The 26,076-nt window shown below is 33.1% G+C and overlaps 1 protein-coding gene across 1 annotated transcript in view; it reads left to right on the plus strand.

Annotated features, from left to right (window-relative positions):
* SI (sucrase-isomaltase) overlaps nucleotides 1-26,076 on the plus strand; it is a 117,308-nt gene that overhangs the window by 63,140 nt on the left and 28,092 nt on the right. Inside the window, exons 26-39 of the mRNA XM_088843151.1 lie at nucleotides 1,268-1,422; nucleotides 2,882-3,050; nucleotides 4,102-4,198; nucleotides 4,312-4,424; nucleotides 4,511-4,636; nucleotides 5,960-6,088; nucleotides 6,823-6,933; nucleotides 16,235-16,297; nucleotides 18,240-18,356; nucleotides 19,778-19,865; nucleotides 20,822-20,960; nucleotides 24,418-24,551; nucleotides 25,474-25,508; nucleotides 25,596-25,712. Coding sequence (XP_088699277.1) covers nucleotides 1,268-1,422; nucleotides 2,882-3,050; nucleotides 4,102-4,198; nucleotides 4,312-4,424; nucleotides 4,511-4,636; nucleotides 5,960-6,088; nucleotides 6,823-6,933; nucleotides 16,235-16,297; nucleotides 18,240-18,356; nucleotides 19,778-19,865; nucleotides 20,822-20,960; nucleotides 24,418-24,551; nucleotides 25,474-25,508; nucleotides 25,596-25,712 — 1,593 coding nt within the window. The remainder of the gene's footprint in view (nucleotides 1-1,267; nucleotides 1,423-2,881; nucleotides 3,051-4,101; nucleotides 4,199-4,311; nucleotides 4,425-4,510; nucleotides 4,637-5,959; nucleotides 6,089-6,822; nucleotides 6,934-16,234; nucleotides 16,298-18,239; nucleotides 18,357-19,777; nucleotides 19,866-20,821; nucleotides 20,961-24,417; nucleotides 24,552-25,473; nucleotides 25,509-25,595; nucleotides 25,713-26,076) is intronic.

The raw sequence follows: 26,076 nt of genomic DNA on the forward strand, positions 1-26,076 counted from the left end.
TCCGAAGTTTATGGCAAATACAGTAAGAAATACGAAAGAGATAATTTCTTTCAATAGTTATACTTAGCAGTTGTTTTTTACTTAAGAACAGTGAAGAACTCCATTAAGAAAACTATTAGAAATTGTACTGACTCATATATGACAAATGGAAAGCAATTTCAACCCATACATGTGCAGACATTTAAATGAAGAAATACAATCTGGAATAAAATATTAAAATACTTAACACCCTTTTTAAATATAAATTATTTTAATTGGAGGCTAATAAAAATGAAAGAAATTAAAGACAAATACAAAAAATAAGAAAACTAAGTGTTTATCCTCATCAGGAGGAAATAAATGGCAATTTTAGAAAAAAGGTATTTTTTTTTTGTTTAACAAAGAATATTATTAGAGTACATATTTTAATGAGAATGTTCATTAATATACTAATTCTGGAAAATAGTTTTCCAATAGATATCAAGGTTCCTACAAATTGTAATATATTCTGACCTAATATTATCACTTGTAAGTAATATACCATGTAAAGATGTGAATGAAGATAAATTACCATTAATATTCAAAATAAAATCATACATAAGGCAAAAATATTGAGGCAACTGGGTTTAACCATGAGTGGTAAATACTTCTGTGTATCCATACAAGTGAATATCTAGCTCTGAAATTTCTCTTCTTTAAGAGTTCTTACTATATGGAAAAATGAGTTACAAAACATTAAAACAGGTAAAATACAGTACATAATTTAATTCATTATATGTCTATATATCTTTATGGAATTTGAAATAGATATATGGGCCATGGATAGAAAATTAGGAATTATGTAAATAAGAATTTAAATGTTCTTCTTTTAAGCATTATTTAAATTATTTAATGATATGTACCTAAATATGTTGGGCTTCCCTGATAGTTCAGCTGGTAAAGAATCTGGCCTGAAATGCAGGAGACAACAGTTTGATTCCTGGGTCATGAAGTTCCCCTGGAGACAGGATAGGCTACCCACTCCAGTATTCTTGGGCTTCCGTGGTGGCTCAGATGGTAAACAATCTGGCTACAATGTGGGAGACCTGGGTTCTTGGGTTGGAAAGATCATGGCAGCTCGCTCCAGTATTCTTGCTTGGAGAATCCCCATGGACAGAGGAGCCTGGCAGGCTATAGTCCATGGGGTCGCAAAGAATCAGACACGGCTGAGGAACTAAGCACAGCACAGCACCTCATATGTCACCATTAAGAACTAAGCAGATCTCTTTTCATTATTTCTCTATAATAGATTTATGATGCCCAAAATAAGAGATATGAAGTTCCAGTACCATTAAACATTCCAACTACACCAACAAGTACTTATGAAACTAGACTTTATGATGTTGAAATCAAGGAAAATCCTTTTGGCATTCAGATTCGAAGAAGAAGTACAAGAAGAGTTATGTAAGTGATTGAATTACTTGATATGAAGGATATTTTCATTTTAGCTTAGGTGGCAAAGTTGGATGATTATTTTCACAGCCTTTACTGTGCTACTGTGTCATCACATCAAAAGTGGTTTTAAAGGTATTAAATAATTGGCTTATTTTAACATTCAAAAACCAAAGTTAGCGAGCCGTTAACAATTGGTCTAAGATTTTATTGACACTTTGGAGGTGATGAATTTTATTATTAAATATCAGACTTGTTCTTCTATTCAAGCTGAGAGCAAAAATAAAGACTCTTGTTGAAAGCCTGATGAGTGTTGTCAAAATAAGTATCTATAAATGTGTTTAGAAATATGTCAATATTTTATTAGAATGATTGAAATTAGAGTTTTTTGGTTCTGGATTTTGATCAAGTTAATACTATCTCTATCAGGAACTGATGAAAGGAAGTTTAAATACATATATATAGATATGATTTTTATGTTCAATGAATAAATTTAATTTTTAAAATATTTCCTTTATTTTAGTGAAAAGTTCTACAAAGTACACTCCTATGTATTTTCTATTACAAAATGCTTCTGTGTAATTTAAGCTTGCCCTGCTATTCTTTACAAGATGTTGTCATGATGTTTTCAGGTATTACAGTATGGATACAAATAATGAAGAAAAACATGTTATATTGTTTCAAAATGTTGAAGAGTTTCCTTCCAAAGGTTAAAAGGCTAAATGATTTTGTGGAAAATCCCTGGTACAGAGACATTATTTATTGTTATTCAGGAAGCATTATTCTTTAGCAAATATTTTTCTAAAATCATTAATATAAAATATGAATATGTTCCAAAATCTTTGTAATAATATGTTTTCTTTCCCTGCCAACTTTCTTTTCCTCTTCTTTTATCTTCTTATTGCAAATGACATTCTATGTAACACATTTCTTCTGGATTTCTTTGTAAACACATGTTTTTACAAATATAAATTAAAAGATGAAAATGATTGGGTAAAGTAATAGAGTTTGAAATTAAAATATACATTATGTGTTATTTATTTTGATATTGATTTCTTTTTATTCTATGTGTAGTAAAAGTTTGCTGTTTCTCTCAAGAGAACAGGAAAAAAAATGAAGGACTTTCAACTCTTAGGACATATATTACTTCTAGGTCATATATTATTTATAGATTTATATTGATTTTATTTTAAAAAGTGATATATATCTAAAGACACACATATAGCCATAATAAGATTATGAATTTGTGAAACATTTTGATATTTGTTATAGTAAACAAAAAAATATTGGAATAATTATCTATTTCCATCTATATCTGGGTATGATAAGCCCTATATAGGGAAAAATACTACTGATTTTCACATCACCTAAGAAAGAATTACCATTATTATTTGTGATAGTATTTGTATGCATATACAAATATCAATATGTATGCATATACAGGAATAAAATTGCTTTCTTTTGTTTTCAGTTGGGATTCTCGCCTTCCTGGTTTTGCTTTTAACAACCAGTTTATTCAAATATCTACACGCCTGCCTTCAGAATATGTATATGGTTTTGGGGAAATGGAACACACAACATTTAGGCGTGACCTGAACTGGCATACTTGGGGAATGTTCACAAGAGACCAACCCCCTGGTGTAAGTAACCAGTATTTGACTAGCATAAGTGGCAACTAAGACAAGGCCTTTGTTGATTTTTGCTATGGTCTCTTTTGTTTCTTTTGCAATTATTTCTGCCCTAATTTTTATGATTTCTTTCCTTCTAACCCTGGGGTTCTTCATTTCTTCCTTTTCTAGTTTCTTTAGATGTAGGGTTAGGTTATTTAGTTGACTTTTTTCTTGTTTCTTGAGGTGTGCCTGTATTGCTATGAACTTTCCCCTTAACACTGCTTTTACGGTGTCCCAGAGGTTTTGGGTTGTTGTGTTTTCATTTTCATTCATTTCTATGCATATTTTGATTTCTCTTTTGATTTCTTCTATGATTTGTTCATTATTCAGCAGCGTGTTGTTCAGCCTCCATATGTTGGCATTTTAAATAGTTTTTCTCCTGTAATTGAGATCTAATCTTACTGCATTGTGGTCAGAAAAGATGCTTGGAATGATTTCAATTTTTTGAATTTACCAAGGCTAGATTTATGGCCCAGGATGTGATCTATCCTGGAAAAGGTTCCATGTGCACTTGAGAAAAAGGTGAAATTCATTGTTTGGGGGTGAAATGTCCTATAGAGATCTATTAGGTCTAACTGGTCTATTGTATCATTTAAAGTTTGTGTTTCTGTGTTAATTTTCTGTTTAGCTGATCTATCCATAGGTGTAAGTGGGGTATTAAAGTCTCCCACTATTATTGTGTCATTGTTAATTTCCCCTTTCATACTTGTTAGTAATTGTCTTACATATTGTGGTGCTCCTATGTTGGGTGCATAAATATTTTTAATTGTTATATATTCTTCTTGGATTGATCCTTTGATCATTATGTAGTTTCCTTCTTAAAAAAATAAGTAAAACAAATGAATAATAAATAAATTTTTTAAAAAAATGTGTTTGTTTTAGTTCAGTCATAGTTTGGGTGTGCAATGAAGGAATATTTAAATTCCTAAGCTCAATCTGATAGTGAATTTAAATATTACATTGACAAAAATTCACGCTATTATTATTTAAATATACATTATGTTTATTTTTTCAATTTTAGTACAAACTTAATTCCTATGGATTTCATCCCTATTACATGGCTCTGGAAGATGAGAACAATGCTCATGGAGTTCTCTTACTTAACAGCAATGCAATGGGTAAAACAATTTTAAAAAATTTTAATTTTTTTTAAAAAAATCATATTTTACATGACTCAAATAAAATAATAACTTATATATAAATAAAATGTAATCACATTTTGGATTTCCAGATGTTACATTTCAGCCAATGCCTGCTCTGACATACCGCATAATTGGAGGAATCTTGGACTTTTATATGTTTTTGGGCCCATCTCCAGAAGTTGCAACAAAGCAATACCATGAAGTATGATTGTGTATTTTAAAAAGAGATAAAGTTTTCTTTACAATATAAAGTATTTATCTTAGTTCACAAGGAATTTTTTTTCAAAGGTAATCGGCCAACCAGTCATGCCACCTTACTGGGCTTTGGGATTCCAGTTATGTCGTCATGGGTACAGAAATACTTCACAAGTTGAAGAAGTATATAATGACATGGTGGCTGCTCGGATCCCCTATGTATGTATATCAATTTTTAAAACAGTGTTAAATTTGTCATCTATAAAAGCAGAATGAAATAATTAAACACACACTTTAAAATTATTTAAACATTTGACAAAAAAGCAATGCTTAGTTTGTTAGTAGCACGAACTGAATTGGATATCAGTTTATACTGATGGTCTTTAGCAGAGGTATAAATAAAAGGCTAATACCATTATTTTTCTTTCTTTCTCATCAGTCTTAGGACTGTGAGTTGTGCTAAACAAGTCACTATTCACTTGCTTTTCTCTGAGAAACTCTGTGTCTCATAGATAGTCAAACACATTTATTGTCTTCTTTCAAATGAGAGTAAGAATCCAGGGAACCTATTTCATCAACTGATATGACAAATTACAGAAAAACAATTTGAGATGAAAAAATTATTTTTGCCGTGGACTTGATGACAGTTGTCATACAGAATCAGTGGTCTTGCAGAATATCCTTTTCCCTCAATGTGTGGGAAACTAAATATTTTTAACTATTCAGAAATAATCAGTTCCTGTGATTTTTATTTTTTAGCAAGATCAAGAAATCTCAGCTATTCTCCTGGTAATATTTAAAAATTGAAATCTAGGATGCTTTGTATATAAGAACTCACTCTAAGAAGAATAAGTAGGGTCTCATTTATAAGACATCAGGACATACAGTAGAATCCAACATATGGTTCCTGAATACATTAGTATAGGTAAATTAATTGTATAGGTTAATGATTTAGTGATAGGAAAGTGAAAAAAATTTTTGAAGAAGATTTTTTTTGTTATTAGTTCTATGTTATCCATATTTTTTGTAATATCTAGAAAAATAAATTGTCTTTAACAGAAAATAATTTTTTAAAGTAATTTAGGCTTAAAAATTTAATAATATAATGAAAGCATTTAGTCATGTAAATATATTTGTAAATATCTACTGGTAAAAAATATTTTGCTTTTTTAAGCTTAGGCTCTTATTTTGAAAATGACTTTGGTGGATGATAAAATAATAAAATAATCGATGAATTTATTAATAATTATTTTTTCTCCTTTTATAATTTTAGAATTATTGAAATTATCCCATATTTGCTTTTTGTTTCCAGAAATAGAGCAATACTTATTTCTGTATACTTTGCAAAAACATAACATTTATATGAACTTGTTCTTAGGATATTTTGCATCTATACATGCTATTTTTATTTCTTGAATATTGCATTAATCAATTCTCTTAAGCATTGACACTTTCATATTACTATTACTTTTATAAACATGATAGAATGTGACCAACTCACTCTGCTGATTCTTACCCCACTACAATTCTCATATCTTTCAGGATGTTCAGTACACAGACATTGATTACATGGAAAGGCAACTAGACTTTACAATTGATGATGAATTCCTTGACCTTCCTCAGTTTGTTGACAAAATAAGAAGTGAGGGAATGAGATACATTATTATCCTGGTCAGTATTTATATTTTATCTTCTACCTGAACCTTATTATCTTAGTTTTGTTTAGATTTCTCTTCTGAATGAGGGAGGAAAAGGTGTTTAAAATATGAAGTATGTAAGTTTGAATTCTACTCCCAAATCTAAAGCTTTCTTCCTTTAACACTTCATTTACATGGGCAGTCAGGAGGCTACCTTCATTCTTGGGTTTATCCTTAGAGACCTAAGACTAAATAAAGCTGGGAGTCAAAGACAGGCTGTTTCTTAATAATCACCCAAGCTATAAACTGACCTCATTTATAGACACTATCACAAGTGATGATGGATTTTTCTATTCCTATAAGATTCTCATATCATTCTCTGGGACTGCTTCTTAGCTTGTCATGTTTAAAAATTTGCCTTTAAGTAGTGATTCAATGGGGAGAATATTTCATCAATATATTACAAAAAGCAAACTAGGCAGTCAGAAATCCCACTGGGGAAATAAAAGCAAAAGGAAAACACTAGTAATCTTGCTTGTAATCATAGCTAACACATTTTCAAAAGTTCTTAAATTTTCCTTCTAGAAAATTAAAAAACAATCAAGGTAGAAAACAAAAATTTATATCATCAGTCCATCTGTCAGTCCATGTGATAATAAAATATAATGATAATTTAATAATGGAAAATTGTAATATTTCATAATGGCTACCCAGGTGGCTATATTTCTATATCGTAGACACCTGTTTTGTATTTCAATTTCATTTTAGGATCCAGCAATTTCAGGAAATGAAACGAAGCCTTACCCTGCCTTTGAAAGGGGACAGGAGAAAGATGTCTTTGTCAAATGGCCTAACACAAATGATATTTGTTGGGCAAAGGTATTGAATTGATAGTTTGAAATAAAATAAGTGTAAAAGTGCTATTTCATTGAAAGTTTCTACTTAATTAAGCAACTGTTAAGGCATATTCAGAAGAAGAGATATAATGATTTAATAGCTAATAAATAATAGATACTCTATGAGTTCAATCCAAACTATAAGAAACAGAAAGAATTCATACATCATATGTCCAAATACTATTCATTTCATCTTTAATTTGTTTTTTATTGTATTTCTTGGTACCTTTGTGTTTTATTTAAAATTACCACTAATAAGATGGTTATAATTATTCTATACTACAAAAGTCATTTAATATTTGTAATTCTCTTTAAAACATCTTGTATAATTGTAAAAGCTATACTTATATTCCTTATTTGAACAGGGAAAATAATTCATTGTATTTTATTTAGACAATAATATTCAGATCTGAGTATATTAATACATTGTAGAAAACATCTTCCTTTGGATTATACATGAAGAGTAAAGATACTCAATACTCTATAAAAACCTAAATGGGCAAAGAATTTCAGAAACAATAGATACATGTATATGTATAACATAATTACTGTATACCTGAAACTAACACAACATTGTTAATCAACTATAATCCAATATGGAATACATCTTTTTTTTTAAAGAGTAAAGAAAAAAATCCACCAGTTACAATTAGAATGAAAATAATTTCCATAGTGGGAGATGTAATTAAATGCAATGTGCAAGTCTATTTGGATCTTAGACCAAAAATATCAACGTTAGGTGAAATTCGACCATGGCCTATAGATTAGTGAGTAATATTCTATTAATGTTAACTTCTTGGTTTTGATAATTGTACAATGGTTATAAATATATTATTAGATGTAGAGTTAGGTTATTTAGTTGACTTTGTTCTTGTTTCTTGAGGTGTGCCAGTATTGCTATGAACTTCCCCCTTAGCACTGCTTTTACAGTGTCCCAGAGGTTTTGGGTTGTTCTGTTTTCATCTTCATTCATTTCTATGCATACAATTAGAAAAGGAAGAAATGAAGAACCCCAGAGTTAGTAGATGGAAAGAAATCATAAAAATTAGGGCAAAGATAAATGCAAAAGAAATAAAAGAGACCATAGCAAAAATCAACAAAGCCAAAAGCTAGTTCTTTGAGAAGGTAAATAAAATTGACAAACCACTAGCCAGACTCATCAAGAAACAAAGGGAAAAAGAACCAAATCAATAAAATTAGAAATGAAAATGGAGAGATCACAACCGACACCACAGAAATACAAAGGATTATTAGAGAATACTATCAGCAGTTATATGGCAATAAAATGAATAACCTGGAAGAAATGGACAAATTCCTAGAAAAGTACAACTTTCCAAAACTGAACCAGGAAGAAATAGAAAATTTAAACAGCCACATCACAAACACGGAACTAGAGGAAGTAATCAGAAATCTTCCAGCAAACAAAAGTCCAGGTCCAGACGGCTTCACAGCTGAATTCTACCAAAAATTTAGAGAAGAGCTAATATCTATTCTACTCAAACTCTTCCAGAAAATTGCTGAGGAAGGGAAACTTCCAAACTCGTTCTATGAGGCCACCATCACCCTAATCCCAAAACCTGGTAAAGATCCCACAAAAAAAGAAAACTACAGGCCAATATCACTGATGAATATAGATGCAAAAATCCTTAACAAAATTCTAGCAATCAGAATCCAACAACACATTAAGAAGATCATACATCATGACCAAGTGGGCTTTATCGCAGGAATGCAAGGATTCTTCAATATCCACAAATCAATCAATGTAATACACCACATTAAGAAACTGAAAAATAAAAATCATATGATTATCTCAATAGATGCAGAGAAAGCCTTCGACAAAATTCAACATCCATTTATGATAAAACCCTCCAGAAAGTGGGAATAGAAGGGACATACCTCAACATAATAAAAGCTATATATGACAAACCCACAGCAAACATTATCCTCAATGGTGAAAAACTGAAAGCATTTCCCCTAAAGTCAGAAACAAGACAAGGGTGCCCACTCTCACCACTACTATTCAACATAGTTCTGGAAGTTTTGGCTACAGCAATCAGAGCAGAAAAAGACATAAAAGGAATACAAATTGGAAAAGAAGTAGTAAAACTTTCACTGTTCGCTGATGACATGATCCTCTACATAGAAAACCCTAAAGACTCTACCAGAAAACTGCTAGAGCTAATCAATGAATACAGTAAAGTTGCAGGATATAAAATAAACACACAGAAATCCCTTGCATTCCTATAAATTGATAATGAGAAAATAGAGAAATTAAGGAAACTATTCCATTCACTGGTGCAACGAAAATAATAAATACTTAGGAATATATCTACCTAAGGAAACAAAAACTTGTACATAGAAAACTATAAAACACTAGTGAAAGTAATCAAAGAGGACACTAATAGATGGAGAAATATACCGTGTTCATGGATTGGAAGAATAAATATTGCAAAAATAAGTATACTACCCAAAGTAATTTATACATTAAATGAAATCCCTATCAAGCTACCAATGATATTTTTCACAGAACTAGAACAAATAATCTCACTATGTATATGGAAATACAATAAACCTCGAATAGCCAAAGCAGTCTTGAGGAAGAAGAATGGAACTGGGGGAATTAACCTGCCGGACTTCAGGCTCTACTACAAAGCCACAGTCATCACGACAGTATGGTACTGGCATAAAGACAGAAATATAGATCAATGGAACAAAATAGAAAGCCCAGAGATAAATCCATGCACCTATGGACACCTTATCTTTGACAAAGGAGGCAAGAATATAAAATGGAGAAAAGACAGTCTCTTTAACAAGTGGTGCTGGGAAAACTGTTCAGCCACTTGTAAAAGAATGAAACTAGAACACTTCCTAACACCATACACCAAAATAAACTCAAAATGGATTAGAGAGCTGAATGTAAAACCAGAAACTAGAGGAGAACGTAGGCAAAACACTCTCCGACATAAATCACAGCAGGATCCTCCAAGACCCACCTCCCAGAATATTGGAAATAAAAGCAAAAATAAACAAATGGGACCTAATTAAAATCAAAAGCTTCTGCACAGCAAAGGAAACCATAAGCAAGGTGAAAAGACAGCCTTCAGAATGGGAGAAAATAATAACAAATGAAGCAACTGATAAAGGATTAATCTCCAAAATATACAAGCAGCTCCTGCAGCTCAATTCCAGAAAAATGAATGACCCAATCAAAACATGGGCCAAAGAACTAAACAGACATTTCTCCAAAGAAGACATACAGATGGCTAACAAACACATGAAAAAATGCTCAACATCCCTCATAATCAGAGAAATGCAAATCAAAACCACAATGAGATACCATTTCACACCAGTCAGAATGGCTGCTATCCAAAAGTCTACATGCAATAAATGCTGGAGAGGGTGTGGAGAGAAGGGAACCCTCTTACACTGTTGGTGGGAATGCAAACTAGTACAGCCACTATGGAGAACAGTGTGGAGATTCCTCAAAAACCTGGAAATAGAACTGCCATATGATCCAGCAATCGCACTCCTGGGCATACACACCGAGGAAACCAGAATTGAAAGAGACACATGTACTCCAATGTTCATTGCAGCACTGTTTATAATAGCCAGGACATGGAAGCAACCTAGATGTCCATCTGCAGATGAATGGATAAGAAAGCTTTGGTACATATACACAATGGAGTATTACTCAGCCATTAAAAAGAATGCATTTGGAGGGAGATGGAACAAGATGGCGGAGGAATAAGACGGCAAGACCACTCTCTCCTCAACAAATTCATCAAAAGAACATTTGAACGTGGAGTAAAGTCCACAAAACAACTTCTGAATGCTGGCAGCGGACGTCAGTCTCCCAGAAAAGCAGCCCATTGTCTTCGAAAGGAGGTAGGAAAAAACATAAAAGATAAAAAGCGAGACAAAAGAAGTAAGGACGGAGCTCCGTCCCGGGAAGGGAGGCTTTAAAAAGAGAGAAGTTTCCAAACACCAGGAAACACTCTCACTGGCGAATCTGTGGCGAGCCTTGGAAGATCAGAGGGCCACATAACCCTCTTTTTTTTTTTAAGATTTTTTTAAAACCCACAGACTACCCGCCAAACGGTAACTCCCAGCGGAGAAGCAGCGCAGACGCCTGCATACGCCATTAGCAAGCGGGGGCTGGGCAGGGAGGAGCCGGCTGAACTGCTTAGAGAGAGGACTGGGCTTGAATGCTGCGAGAACAATTTGAGAGAACTGGGGAGAGCAAAGCAGACTGTGGGATAGGTTCCCCACGAAAAGGCGGAAAGCTCTAACCTAAGATTCGGCCAGCCCTGCTCACAGAATAAAGGACTGAGCAGAGCGAGCTGGCTGTGGTCGGCCCATCCCCCATCCCCCGCCGAGACAGGCAGGGAGCGCAGCCAGAGCCGGAGCGGGCAACCGCGGCCCCAGAAAGGCATCTGATACAAATTGCAGACAGGCTTGTTGCTATTCAGGACTTCTTGGGCTCGGGCCGGTCGATACCCCCCTGAGAAGGTGTGCCGGTTGTACACCCAGAAAACTGAGTGGCGGGGACTGGGGAGGCGATAAGTCACAGAGACAGCACTCGCCGAACACCTGGTCCCCTGAACTGCTCGGACCAGGGAAGGCACAAAACGCAGGCCCAACCAAGTCTGCGCCTTTGTCGAGTACCTGAGAACCTGAACTTGAGCCGCTCAGACCTGGGAAGTGCATACAACCCGGCCCCGGCCTCGGACAGTTCCCGGCAGAGCAACCTAGAGCCTGTACAGTGTAGACTGGGACAGCACATGCGCTGCGAGCAGGGGCAAACCCAGTGTGGCCGAGTCGCTGTGAGCACTCCCCACAGACGCCAGAGATATTTGTCTGCAGCGTTCCTCCCTTCCCAGAAGAGGACTGAACAACTGAGCCTTAAAAAGTGTCCACCCACCCCCTAATATCAGGGCTGAAATTAGACACTGAAGATACCAGCAAATAGAAGCTAAAGCAGAGGGAACCACCTTGGAAATGACAGATAGAGACGTCTAGAGGCTACTCCAAGAATAAGACCGAAAACCAGAGGCAAGAGGCTTAAGCCCAAATCCTGAGAACACCAGAGAACTCCTGACTCCAGGGAACATTAATCGATAGGAGCTCATCATACGTCTCCATACCTACACTAAAACCAAGCACCACCCAAGGGTCAACAAGTTCCAGAGCAAGACATACCACGCAAATTCTCCAGTAACACAGGAAACTAGCCCTGAGCTTCAAAATACAGGCTGCCCAAAGTCACTCCAAACCCACTGACATCTCATAACTCATTACTGGACACTTCATTGCACTCCAGAGAGAACAAACCCAGCTCCACCCACCAGAACACCGACACAAGCTTCCGTAACCAGGGAACCTTGAAAAGTCACCTGTCCAACCCCACACACAGCGAGGAAACTACATAATAAAGAGAACTCCACAAATGGCCAGAAGAGGGAAAGGCCATCCCAAGCAAAGCATTATAAGCAAGATGAAGAGGCAGAGAAATACTCAGCAAATAAAGGAACAAGATAAATGCCCACCAACACAAACAAAAGAAGAAGATATAGGGAATCTACCTGATAAAGAATTTCAAATTTTGATGGTGAAAATGATTCAAAATCTTGAAAGCAAAATGGAATTACAGATAAATAACCTGGAGAAAAAGATTGAGAAGATGGAAGAAAGGTTTAATAAGGACTTAGAGTAAATAAAAAAGAGTCAATATACAATGAATAATGCAATAGATGAGATCAGAAACACTCTGGAAGGAACAAACAGTATAATAACAGAGGCAGAAGACAGGATAAGTGAGTTAGAAGATAGAATTGTAGAAATAAATGAAACAGGAAAAAAGAAAAACAAATTAAAAGAAATGAGAACAATATTAGAGACCTCTGGTACAATGTTAAACGCTCCAACATTCAAATCATAGGAATCCCAGAAGAAGAAGACAAAAAGAAAGACCATGAAAGAATACTTGAGGAGATAATAGTTGAAAACTTCCCTAAAATGGGGAAAGAAATAATCACCCAAGTCCAAGAAACCCAGAGAGTCCCCAACAGGATAAAATCAAGGCGAAATACTCCAAGACACATATTAATCAAATTAACGAAGATCAAACACAAAGAACAGATATTAAAAGCAGCAAGGGAAAAACAGCAAATAACACACAAGGGGATTCCCATAAGGATAACAGCTGATCTTTCAACAGAAACTCTTCAAGCCAGGAGGGAATGGCAAGACATACTTAAAGTGATGAAAGAAAATAACCTACAGCCCAGACTACTGTACCCAGCAAGGATCTCATTCAAATATGAAGGAGAAATCAAAAGCTTTACAGACAAGCAAAAGCTGAGAGAATTCAGCATTACCAAACCAGCTCTCCAACAAATGCTAAAGGATCTTTTCTAGACAGGAAACACAGAAAGGGTGTATAAACTCGAACCCAAAGCAATAAAGAAAATGGCTACGGGATCGTACTTATCAATAATTACCTTAAACGTAAATGGGTTGAATGCCCCAACCAAAAGACAAAGGCTGGCTGAATGGATACAAACAACACCATACACAAAAATAAACTCAAAATGGATTAGAGAGCTAAATGTAAGACCAGAAACTATAAAACTCCTAGAGGAGAACGTAGGCAAAACACTCTCCGACATAAATTACAGCAGGATCCTCCATGACCCACCTCCCAGAATATTGGAAATAAAAGCAAAAATAAACAAATGGGACCTAATTAAAATCAAAAGCTTCTGCACAGCAAAGGAAACTATAAGCAAGGTGAAAAGACAGCCTTCAGAATGGGAGAAAATAATAGCAAATGAAGCAACTGATAAAGGATTAATCTCCAAAATATACAAGCAGCTCCTGCAGCTCAATTCCAGAAAAATAAATGACCCAATCAAAAAATGGGCCAAAGAACTAAACAGACATTTCTCCAAAGAAGATATACAGATGGCTAACAAACACATGAAAACATGCTCAACATCCCTCATAATCAGAGAAATGCAAATCAAAACCACAAGGAGATACCATTTCACATCTGTCAGAATGGCTGCTATCCAAAAGTATACATGCAATAAATGCTGGAGAGGATGTGGAGAGAAAGGAACCCTCTTACACTGTTGGTGGGAATGCAAACTAGTACAGCCACTATGGAGAACAGTGTGGAGATTCCTCAAAAACCTGGAAATAGAACTGCCATATGATCCAGCAATCTCACTCCTGGGCATACACACCGAGGAAACCAGAATTAAAAGAGACACATGTACTCCAATGTTCACTGCAGCACTGTTTATAATAGCCAGGACATGGAAGCAACCTAGATGTCCATCTGCAGACGAATGGATAAGAAAGCTTTGGTACATATACACAATGGAGTATTATTCAGCCATTAAAAAGAATACATTTGAATCAGTTCTAATGAGGTGGATGAAACTGGAGCCTATTATACAGAGTGAAGTAAGCCAGAAAGAAAAACACCAATACAGCATACTAACGCATATATATGGAATTTAGAAAGATGAAAATGATAACCCTGTATACGAGACAGGAAAAGAGACACAGATGTATAGATCAGTCTTTGGGACTCTGTGGGAGAGGGTGAGAGTAGGATGATTTGGGAGAATGGCATTGAAACACGTATGTTGTCATATGTGAAATGAATCACTAGTTCAGGGTCAATGCATATTATAGGATGCTTGGGGCTGGCATGCGGGGATGACCCAGAGGGAGGATAAAGGGAGGAGGGAGGTGGGAGGGGGGTTCAGGAGGGGGAACTTATGTACACCCGGGGCGAATTCATGTCAATGTATGGCAAAACCAACCAATATAATATTGTAAAATAATTTGCCTCCAATAAAAAAATTAATTAAAAAGAATGCATTTGAATCAGTTCTAATGAGGTGGATGAAACTAGACACTATTATACAGAGTGAAGTAAGCCAGAAAGAAAAACACCAATGCAGTATACTAACGTATATATATGGAATTTAGAAAGGTTAAAATGATAACCCTGTATACGAGATAGCAAAAGGGAAAGATATGTAGAACAGTCTTTGGGACTCTGTGGGATAGGGTGAGGGTGGGGTGATTTGGGAGAATGGCATTGAAACATGTATGTTGTCATATGTGAAACGAATCACCAGTTCAGGGTCGATGCATGATAGAGAATGCTCGGGGCTGGTGTGCGGGGATGACCCAGAGGAAGGATAAAGGGAGGAGGGAGGTGGGAGTGGGGTTCAGGAAGGGGAACTCATGTACACCCGGGGCAGATTCATGTCAATGTATGGCAAAACCAACCAATATAATATTGTAAAATAATCAGCCTCCAATAAAAAAAAGAGAAAAAAAAATAATACTATTAGGAGAAGCACAGTGAAGGGTATAGAAAAACACTAGGTATATTGTTTGTGACTTGTCTATAAATCTGAAAGTATTTCAAAATAAAAAGATAAAAGTAAAATAGAAAAAAATTCTGTGGTAAAAGGTGAAAAATCACATTTTAAGAAGCATGCAAGTATAGAATATTGATTATTAAAAAGGATTGTTTCCCTCCTACTTTCTTCTAATTCTATATTTTTTTACATTTTCTCATTTTTCTACCTTTTAAGCACTATTCTCTATCAGCAGCTAATCTCTTATATGTAATTACCCTTCTGCGGACTCTACTTTCTACAACATAGATTTAAATCCCAGAACTTCTGGAATGATTCAATTTGAGTCCTGTTTTGTGTTTGTGATTGGAGTAGAAGAAACACCGGTAGGCTAAGAGGCAGGGACTGGAGTAGGAATATGGTGGAGAGAAGGATTTTAGTACTACTGTGAAAACCAAAAGGATTATTTGCCTCAGTATGGCATCATCCAACTCAGATATTCAATTCCTTTCATATAAAAAAATATATATGTATTTTTTGTTTTTCAATTGTTATCCTGGAGTATGTGTAGAAACAATTTTAATATATCACATTAAATTAAATTTGATGCATGTGTTTCAAATTAATTGTTGACTAGACAATTTGGTTGCATACATTATTTTAAAAATCACTACCTAAACCAAGGTTGGATATTTTTTATTTTCTATATTAAAGAGAAGATTAATATGGAAAATGGAAATAGTTTGCAAATGATACATATGCCAAAACACAAACTAAGCAAATAATTGAAGGAATTATTTTTTATTATTTGCTTATAAAACTTTATTACACTTTGTTTACAAAAGTTATACAGCACTGAATTTATTTTGAACTGGTTTCTCGTTTCTTCTCTTTTTGTAGGTTTGGCCAGATTTGCCTAATGTGACAATAGATGAAAGTCTAACTGAAGATGAAGCTGTTAATGTAAGTTTCATATTGATTAACTGTAGACTGAAAGAAATTCAGCACTTAGATTTAATAATTAGTGATTTCACTGTTCTGCATGTGAATATCCAGTTTTTTCAGCACCATTTGCTAAAGAGACTATCTTTCCTCATTGCATATTCTTGCACTCTTGTCAAAGATCAGTTGACTATACATGTGTGGATTGATTTCTGGGCTCTTCAACTGTGCCATTGGCCTATATGTTTATTTTTATGCCAAAACCATGCGTTTCACTACTGTAGCTTTGGAATATATCTTGAAATCAGGAAATCTAATGTCTTCAGCTTTATTCTACTTACTGAAGATTATAAAGGAACAATTAAAGGCCTTTTGTGGTTCCAAATAAGTTGGAAGATTGTTTGTTCTGTTTCTGTAAAATATGTCATTGGGATTTTGATGGGGGTTACATTGAATCTATGAATTACTTTCAGTACTGTGGATATTTTAACAATATTATTTCAGTCCATGAACTTAGGTTATCTTTCTATTTGTCTGTTTCTTCTTAGATATCTTTCAATAATGCTTTATAATTTTTAGTGTACAAATCTTTTATTTCCTTAGTCAAGTTTATTTCTAAGTACTTTCTTATTGCTTATTGCTATTATATATGGGATTACTTTCCTAATTTTCCTTTCAAATAGTTTATTGTTAGTGTACAGATGTATAACTGAGTTTTGCATGTCAATTTTGTATTCTGCCAACTTCACTGAACCTATTTATTAGTTCTATTAGTTGTGTGTGTGTGTTCTTTAGGGATTTCTAAGTATAAGATTACATCATCTACAAACAGAGAAACTTTCAGTTCTTTTTTCTGATTAAGACGCTTCTTTCCCCCTTATTTATGCTTAATTATTCTGGCTAGGACTATGTTACATAGAAGTGGTGAGAGTGAGCAGCCTTACCTTGTTTCTTATTTGAACTGAAAAACTGAAAGTGTTTTCCTAAAGAGTCTGATATTAGCTGTGGGCATTTAATATATAGTCTTCATCATGTTAAGGTAATTTCTTTCTATTCCTAGTTTGTTGAGAGAGTTTTTTTTTTATAATGAAAGAGTGTTGAATTTTATCAAATACATTTTATGCATTGTTTATTGATATGCTTATGCTTAGTCATTCAGTTATGTCTGACTCTTGGACCCTTTGGACTGTAGCCCACCACGCTTCTCTGTCCTTGGGATTTTTCAGGCAAGAGTACTGGAGTGGGTTGCCAATTCCTTCTCCAGGAGACCTTCCTGACCCAGGGATCAAACCCACGTATCCCATGGCTCCTGCATTGCAGGGGGATACTTTACCCACTGAGCCACTGGGGAAGTCCTGTTATTGATATGACCATGTGATTTTTATAATTTATTCTGTTGATGTGCTGTATCACAGGAATTGATTTTTGTGTGTTATATAATCCTTGCCTCACAGGGAAAAATCCCACTTATTCATGGTGTATAATCCTTTTGATGTGCTGTTGAATGTGTTTTGCTAATAGTTTGGTTGAGGATGCCTTTATCTCTACTCATCAGATATTGTTAATTTGTGTGAAACTAGGAATGTATCCATTTCTTCTAGGTTATCCAGTCTGTTGTATAATTATTTATCATGGCCTCTTACCATCCTTTCTATTTCTGTGGCATCAGTTGTAATTCTCATCTTCCATATCTGATTTTATTTAACTTTCTTTTTTTCTTAGTCTAGCTAACAGTTTGTAAGTTATATACATGCTGTCTATGAGAAACTCAGTTTAGATTTAAGGACAAACATAGACTTGGTTGTTGGAGGAAGATCATGGAGATTCATTCATTAGAGTTGAGATCAAGTTGCCTTTACTATCACTTGTTCACAACTTGTGAATCTGATAGATAAATCTCTTACTGAAATATAAGATTTCTCTTACGACCTCCTACATGTGGGTCTAATTTTTGTTTTTACAGGCTTTCAGAGCTCATGCAGCTTTTCCAGATTTCTTCAGGAATTCCACAGCAGAGTGGTGGGCAAGGGAAATTATAGATTTTTACAATAACCAGATGAAGTTTGATGGATTGTGGATTGTAAGTAAACGTTGATAAATTTATATTTTAAGTTATTTATTGTGTACTGATTATGCAAAAATTGTACTAAATTCTAATAATCTTAGCAAAGTATTCTTTATGAAATTATCTCACTCATTTTTTTCTGTAGAACTTTCTTATGTAAAGAACTGATAAAATGCAGTTTTAACAATTCAAGTATTTCGCTCCTTTTTCCTGAATATTAAAATTGAATTTCAGCTTTACCGAGAAACCAAAATAGTCTCTTTAATGATTTATAAGTGCTTATAAATATTTACTTTATTTTCATTCAATGTAGGAATAAATCTCACACTCAACTCTCAGTCTTTGCTTTAAGAAGTCATAGTCTCTTACAGATGTAGCAAAATCATCCTTTAAATAATATTCTAATTTTATTTGTAACTTTAAAGTGTTGATATAAGAGTTTTAATAATAAAATTTTGAGATAACATAAGATGAATTTACTATATCACAAGTAAACATTTAATACAGGAGATTTTACATAATACTTCTCTAGATTTTTGTAGGGGAACTTATCTGTTGATTATTTAGCATGTCTGCATTAAATTACTTTCTTTTTTAGTTAAAAAATTATAGAGGTGATATTATGTACAAGCCTTGAGGATATAAAATTGTATGTATTTTTTAAATTAATGGAAATACAGTTTTATTTTACATATAAAGTTGTGCACTATAAGGGATTTTATTAAATAATCCCCAAGAATTATATCTTGTTCCAGAAATAATAACCTTTTTATGCTAAAGGAATCACTTTTAAATGTGTGTGTTAGTTTCTTCTGTTGCATCCAACTCTTTGCGACCCCATGGACTGTAGCCCACCATGCTCCTCTGTCTGTGGGATTCTCCAGGCAAGAATACTGGAGTGGGTTTCCATTTCCTCCTCACCTTTAACTGGCAACTAATTTATATATGTATATGATGGTCTCTTTATATGTGGCTACTAAGATTCTAAAATGTGTACTCAATAGAGAGAGTTTTTGAAGTTTTCTGTATTTGTAAAATATATCTTGCAGTTTTAAAAACCATAAGGTATTGTTCAAAAATAAAAATTATACAAAGTTCCAGGGCAGAAGTGGAGGGAAAAACATGGGGGAATATACACTATTATAATTTTGTTTTATGTCTAGAACACAGAAAACAATTCACTTTTACATGTAGGTTTTATCTACGGAGAAAAATAGGACATTTTATATTTTAAAAAAGGAAACATGAACTGTAAAATGTTAAGAAATATTGAGTATACTAAATTCTTTAGTATTGTTGAGATTATCTTATATTTTTGCCTTTTAAAAAAGTTTTATTTGGATATGCTATTTCAATTTATTGAGTTTCTGAATTAGTTCTTTTAAGAAGATATGCCCTAAATTTGTTTTTTGTTTACTTTTCTTTCTCTCTTTAAGGATATGAATGAACCATCAAGTTTTGTAAATGGAACAACTACTAATCAATGCAGAAATACAGAGCTAAATTATCCGCCTTATTTCCCAGGTACAATATTGCTGTTATACCTTTGATGTTATAATGTTATTATCATTCATTTATCAGGTTTATATACTTTATGATCCAGAGAACAGGATTCACATTCCCAATTCTCACTACCCATTTGCACACTGGACCACACCTCACCTCATTATCAATATCATCTAGATCATCTAACATTACTTTGAGAAAAAAAAAAGTCAAGAAACATACTTTACCTATATGAATACATTTCTAAATTTGATTACTTTGATTTTCTTATGAATCTTCCCAGATTTGAGAATCCTCAGTATTGTTTGAATAAAAATCTTTTATAAAGTTTTTTTTTTCTTAAGTTTTTCTTTACTAGGGAAAAATTGAAAGAATGCTAACAACACTTCCGCCTTGTCCCTGACCTGGGAGAGAAAAGTACAGTCTTTTGGCATTCATCCACATAGTCCTACATAGGCAGTAAATTGAATAAATGGTTAACATCTAAAGTGATGGCAAAGCTCTGAAAATTTTAATCTGAAACTGAGAAAAAATTGGATCAAGAGATAGTGCTGTTATAGCATTTGCCTGGCTCTTTATCCCAGGGCTTTATGTTAGCAAATGAAGTCTTTAAAAAAAAAAATCTATTTAATCAGTATTTCTCATCTAAATGCATAAAATATAGTAGATTTTAAGGAGTACATTTTTCATGGTTTTATGAATTCATATTAATTATTAGCATTTTTGCTACTAAATAGAGTAAAATTTTGCACATATTTTCCAGTCACAATTGTAACTGCAATCACTTACAATTGCAGACAAATTTTTAATTTAAAATTAGCATAAACAAAGTGCACAAAGTACACAATTGGTTAAAAAGTACTCTTTTCAAACAGTGATCAATGTTTTACCAAAATAGCTTATGACTACAGGTTGCACACTTCAATATAGATGACTTTATAACATATTAATGTTTTTTCATTGATTCTCCCCAGAACTCACAAAAAGAACTGATGGATTACATTTCAGAACCATGTGTATGGAAACAGAGCAGATTCTTAGTGATGGATCATCTGTTTTGCATTATGATGTTCACAATCTATATGGATGGTCACAGCTGAAACCTACCTATGAGTAAACAGTTTTCAAAATCATCCTTTCTATTATTTGTTAGATATTAATGTTCCTACTTTGAGTCCTTCCCTGCTGACCTTACCTTACTTTGTCATTCAAAGCACTTAGAATAGTTTTTTCTCTCTCTATCTTTGTATATTTATTTAAAATTTTCATCCTATTCCCAAAGGACCCTGAATCATTTTATTTTGTTCCCAAGCATGTACTCAGCTCATAGTAGCACCATGCTTCAGAAATAGTAAGTGCTCAAAGAATAATTTTTAATTAGTATTTGAGTAAACAATATATAGTTTGATGTCATTAATTAAAGCATAAATGCTAGGCTAAATCTGCTGTTTAAATCCATTATTAGCGAATAAGAAACTATGTAATTGACTTTGAGCTTCTCAGACTTTAATACTCATACTTGTGCTCAGTCATATTTGACTCTTTGCGACCCTATGGACTGTAGCCTGCCAGGCTCGTCTGTCCATGGAATTTTCCAGGCAAGAATACTGGAGTGGGTTGCCATTTCCTATTCCATGGTATCTTCCCAACCCAGGGATTGAACCCATGTCTCTTGAACTGGCAGGTGGATTTTTATCACCACAACATCTGGGAAGCCCACTAATAGCTCTATTAAACAAATTCTTATATGAGTCTAATAATGATGGAACATAGTCTATTCTTTAAGTATCAAATCTTTATTGACACTGTGCAACAGATTTTTCTGCAATGATAGAAATGTTCTATTATTCTGGATTGTTCAATATGGTAGCTGCTAGCCATATATGATTGTTGAACAATATGGCTAGTGTAACTCAGGAAAAGAATTTTAAATTTTATTTAATTTTCATAAATTTAAATTAAACAGTACCATGTGGCTTATGGTCACCATATTACACAGTGCAACTCTAGATCATTGGCTCTTAACCACACATTGTAAACAACTGGATATTTTTTAAATTTTATTTTATATTGGAATATAGTTTATTAACAATGTTGTGTTATTTGTAGGTGTATGACAAAGTGATTCAGTTATACATACATATATATACCTATTCCTTTTCAAATTCTTTTCCCATTTAGGTTAATATAGAATATTAAGTAGAGTTACCTGTTCTATACAGTAGGCTTTTGTTGGTCATATATTTTAAATATAGTACAAAATTGGAGATTTTTGTACTATATAAATTCTGATTTTAATTAATCTGAACTGCAGCCTAAGCATCTGAATTTTTTAAAGTTCCCTAGGTGGTTATAATGAGCATCCAGGATTGAAAACCAGTACTCTAGTAGATGACTAAAGTTGGTAAAAGAATGACAAGCATTTTGCAGTAAAGGGTATGGGTAATATTTCCTCATTTAGTGAAACACACATCTTATTTCCAGGACCAAACTCTTTTCAACCTAGAATAGGTGAATTATTTAAGATATTATTACATGAATATTGACTATAGATTTGTTCACGAAATCCCAATGTGAGGGCATTCAGAAAAACTAGTATTTCTTAAGAGTAATGCTTTTTTATTGAGACAAATGCTTCTTCAGTTAACCCTACTGGAACATAATATGGAACACAATTATCTTCCCTAACCTCACTTCACCATAAAACTATAGATATTAAAAATATTGAGAGGTGACTGGTGAACCCGTTAGCAAAACTTATATAACTTGAGATGAAAGTACGTACTTTAAGGGAAATGAAAAAAAAATTTTTTCCCACAGAGGACAATAAATTGAATTTCTGGAACACATTATAGAATCTAGCATAGTTCCTGACACACTGTGGAATGTTCTGTATGTCTCAGTGAACCAGTTTTATCCTACCACAGTTATTAAAATTGTATAAATAAATTCAGGGAAAAAATAGGTAAATCTCTAGATAGTTGATATATTGCTATATGATATGTTATAAGTTATTTGGGGACATTAAAATTCATTTTCAGCTCTTAAATAGCATTATGAGGAAGATATAGGTACAGTTTTCCAAAGAACATGCATTTAATGTTAATTTTGTTCTTGTACATAAAGTCTTTCAGTAAAAGTTTAACCATATTTGTTGTTTAAATTAAAAGATTAATAAGTTTTAAATGTTGAGTTAAATAGCTCAATTTATTCATAGTCATAGACTTTTTATATCTTTTAAATATTCTTACTATTTAATTTTTTCAGTTATATCAGAATAGAATTATTGAACTTTTTCAGATATAGAGATTAAATATAGTCATTATATATTTATAGATCTTCAAATGTAAAAAGATGCTATAAATAAATTACATTTAAACAAATGATGGAAAGTAAGACTTTTTAACATTGGAAAAAACTGAAAGAATGGAAAGCATAATATTTTTCTTCAGGTTATTCAGACTATACCATTTTCAGTTTCATTATTTCAGTTTCAATAATTCTGTTTCCTATAAGTTTGAGATATTCATTAATTCAAAAAGTAATTATATGCCAAGCACTATATTAGGTATAAGGAGTACAAATAACATTAAGGCACTCCTTAAACCTCCAGAATCTCAAGGTCTCATTGAAGAAGTTTTATGTATAAAGAAATCAGTACAAACACTGTGATCCATCTTTACCAATGAAATTATTACATACAGTTGATAACATGCTTGTAGGTTACAAATCTGCCTAATTAAGAATTTGAAATATTTTTCCAATATAGTTCTATAGTCCCTATTCATATACAATTTATTTTGAATGATAAAATAAAAACAATTATTTTTATAACTAATACAATAGTGATTTTTTTACATTTTTGGTACATTTATAATTAGAGAGATACAGATAATATATTGCATTATTCTTAACACTAGCATGTTTTAAATAAATATAATAAAGTCAATAAACTTGTTCTTCAAAGGCTGAAAAGAGAGGAAAAGAAAAATATATGATCTAATTTCTAAAACCATTCTCTTGAGATCTGGCTTTGAACAAATTCTATGCTTAAAATAGAATAAATATTTTTATTTTTAAGACCTAGAGAAGCCTTGCTATCTTTAAACTACCATCTAAAATAGGGAGTATTATAGCAAAGATTCTCTGCAGAGTGATATGGAGATTAATTGTTGACAAGTTATAAATAAGAGTTGAAGCATTAATAGGGCCTAAACTTTATTAAGAGAACACGCTTTAGTAGAATGAAATGAGTTCATTCGAAAGCTCATAATATAATTAGTTGAGTTGATAATATCAATAGTTGGCTTGTATTCACCGGGCAAATAGCAAAAGGGCCACTTAGGCATGTTGCTCTGCTAAATGGTGGAAGGGAAAAAAGATGTCTTCCATGTTTGTGAGGATTTTATAGTATAATGAGAGAAGACTCACTTGTAAAGAGCTAACTATAGCAAGAGACAACATAGACACCATAAATAAAATACTTTTTTGTTTAGTGAAGTGGTCCTATGTAGAAATATATGAAGAAAATATCATATAAGAACTAATAGTTCCTCTCCATCTATATTAGTGCATTGCAAAAGGCAACTGGCAAAAGAGGAATTATTATTTCTCGTTCCACATATCCCTCTGCTGGACGATGGTCAGGACACTGGCTTGGAGACAACTATGCAACATGGGACAGTTTGGAAAAATCTATCATTGGTATGTTAGAGTCACCATCTTTCTCATTATTCTTTTGAAGATTGTATTAGCTATTCACTGTTGCTAGTTCATATACTTTATAAGTCTTCCTTTGAATATGCTTTTGGCACCATGTTCTTTGACAAATAGCATAATGAAAAAGCAGTGGGCCAGAAAGCAGGATTTAGCTTATTTTGAGAAAATAGTTTTGTCCCTTTTGGTCTCATTTTTCTTTTGTGAAAGGGCAGAAACTGGGAAAGATAACATATAGAACTAAGAAAAGAAATGGATAGAAATTCTAGAGTCTAGGGAATAAGAATATCTTGTAGATACTAAAGTATGAAACATCTCAAACAAATTTTGAAAGTTTTCTGACTATATTTGGATAAAGAGTAAATAAAATATTATTTTGTTAAAGGGATTATTTTTCAGTTTCAGATATAGACTTAAAAATTCTTTATATGTGTATTAGGATTCAAGGAAAACACTTAATCAATGTTTAGAAATATTCCTTTAAAAGAAGAGCTGGGAATTCACATACTTTCTATTTCATGAAAATGATCTCTCCTCAAGGGATTTTATCTAATAAGGATAATTCAGTTTGTTTCAAATGATAAGATCTATGGCTAATAATTACAGAAACAGTCTTTTATTTTAATAATAAAACCAAGGAAGCCATTAACATGTTCTTATACTATAATTTGTTCATAATAGTTTTGTGATCTAAGTGTGTCATCTTGAAAGAGTCAAGGAGTCTTATTTTTATGAATGTCGTTAACACTATAAAGTAAAAAAATACATACATTTTATAGGAAGAAAAAATAAAAAGTGTATAAATAATCTGAAAAGCTGTTTATTGAATTAGAGGTCAGTATTAGAAAAAATATAGAAAAAAGCAAATATCAAAATATTGATTTCTGCAATTTTCTTTTCTAATTCTTAGGTATGATGGAATTTAGTCTCTTTGGAATGTCATATGTAAGTAGCTCTATTCCTCTTATCTTCATCACTTGTGAATATTAAAAAACAAACTATTAACACTCATTAAATATAACTGTATTTTAGACTGGAGCAGATATCTGTGGTTTCTTCAACAATTCAGAATATCAGCTCTGTGCCCGCTGGATGCAACTTGGAGCATTTTATCCATATGCAAGAAATCACAACAGTGCATTTACTAGAGTATGTAATTACTGCATTTACTTTCATTCTTTTCTCCCACCTAACCTTAAGCATCTTTGACTAGAATTCACCCTTCCTGACTGATTTCCAGATGAATGCTTTGAATCTCTTTACATTTACTGAAGGCATGTCAGCCCATCAGTTTAAGAATTTTCTGATTTGGATTTTCTTTATACTTTGGGCTTCAAGACTTGGTTGGCTGGCATATGTACTGCTGCTCTATATAATTTTGGAGAAGCCAGGGCAAAAACTGCTTCTGGAAATCCTTACAAACAATTTAAAAAAATTCTTCAACTAAATAATTAGAAAAAGTCATTTAAAATACTAGTATCAATGCATGAAATGGGCAAATTTAAACAGCAAA

Source organism: Moschus berezovskii, chromosome 1, assembly GCF_049115385.1.
Source record: "Moschus berezovskii isolate FMDL1 chromosome 1, NW_MosBer_1.0, whole genome shotgun sequence".
NCBI lineage: Eukaryota > Metazoa > Chordata > Mammalia > Artiodactyla > Moschidae > Moschus > Moschus berezovskii.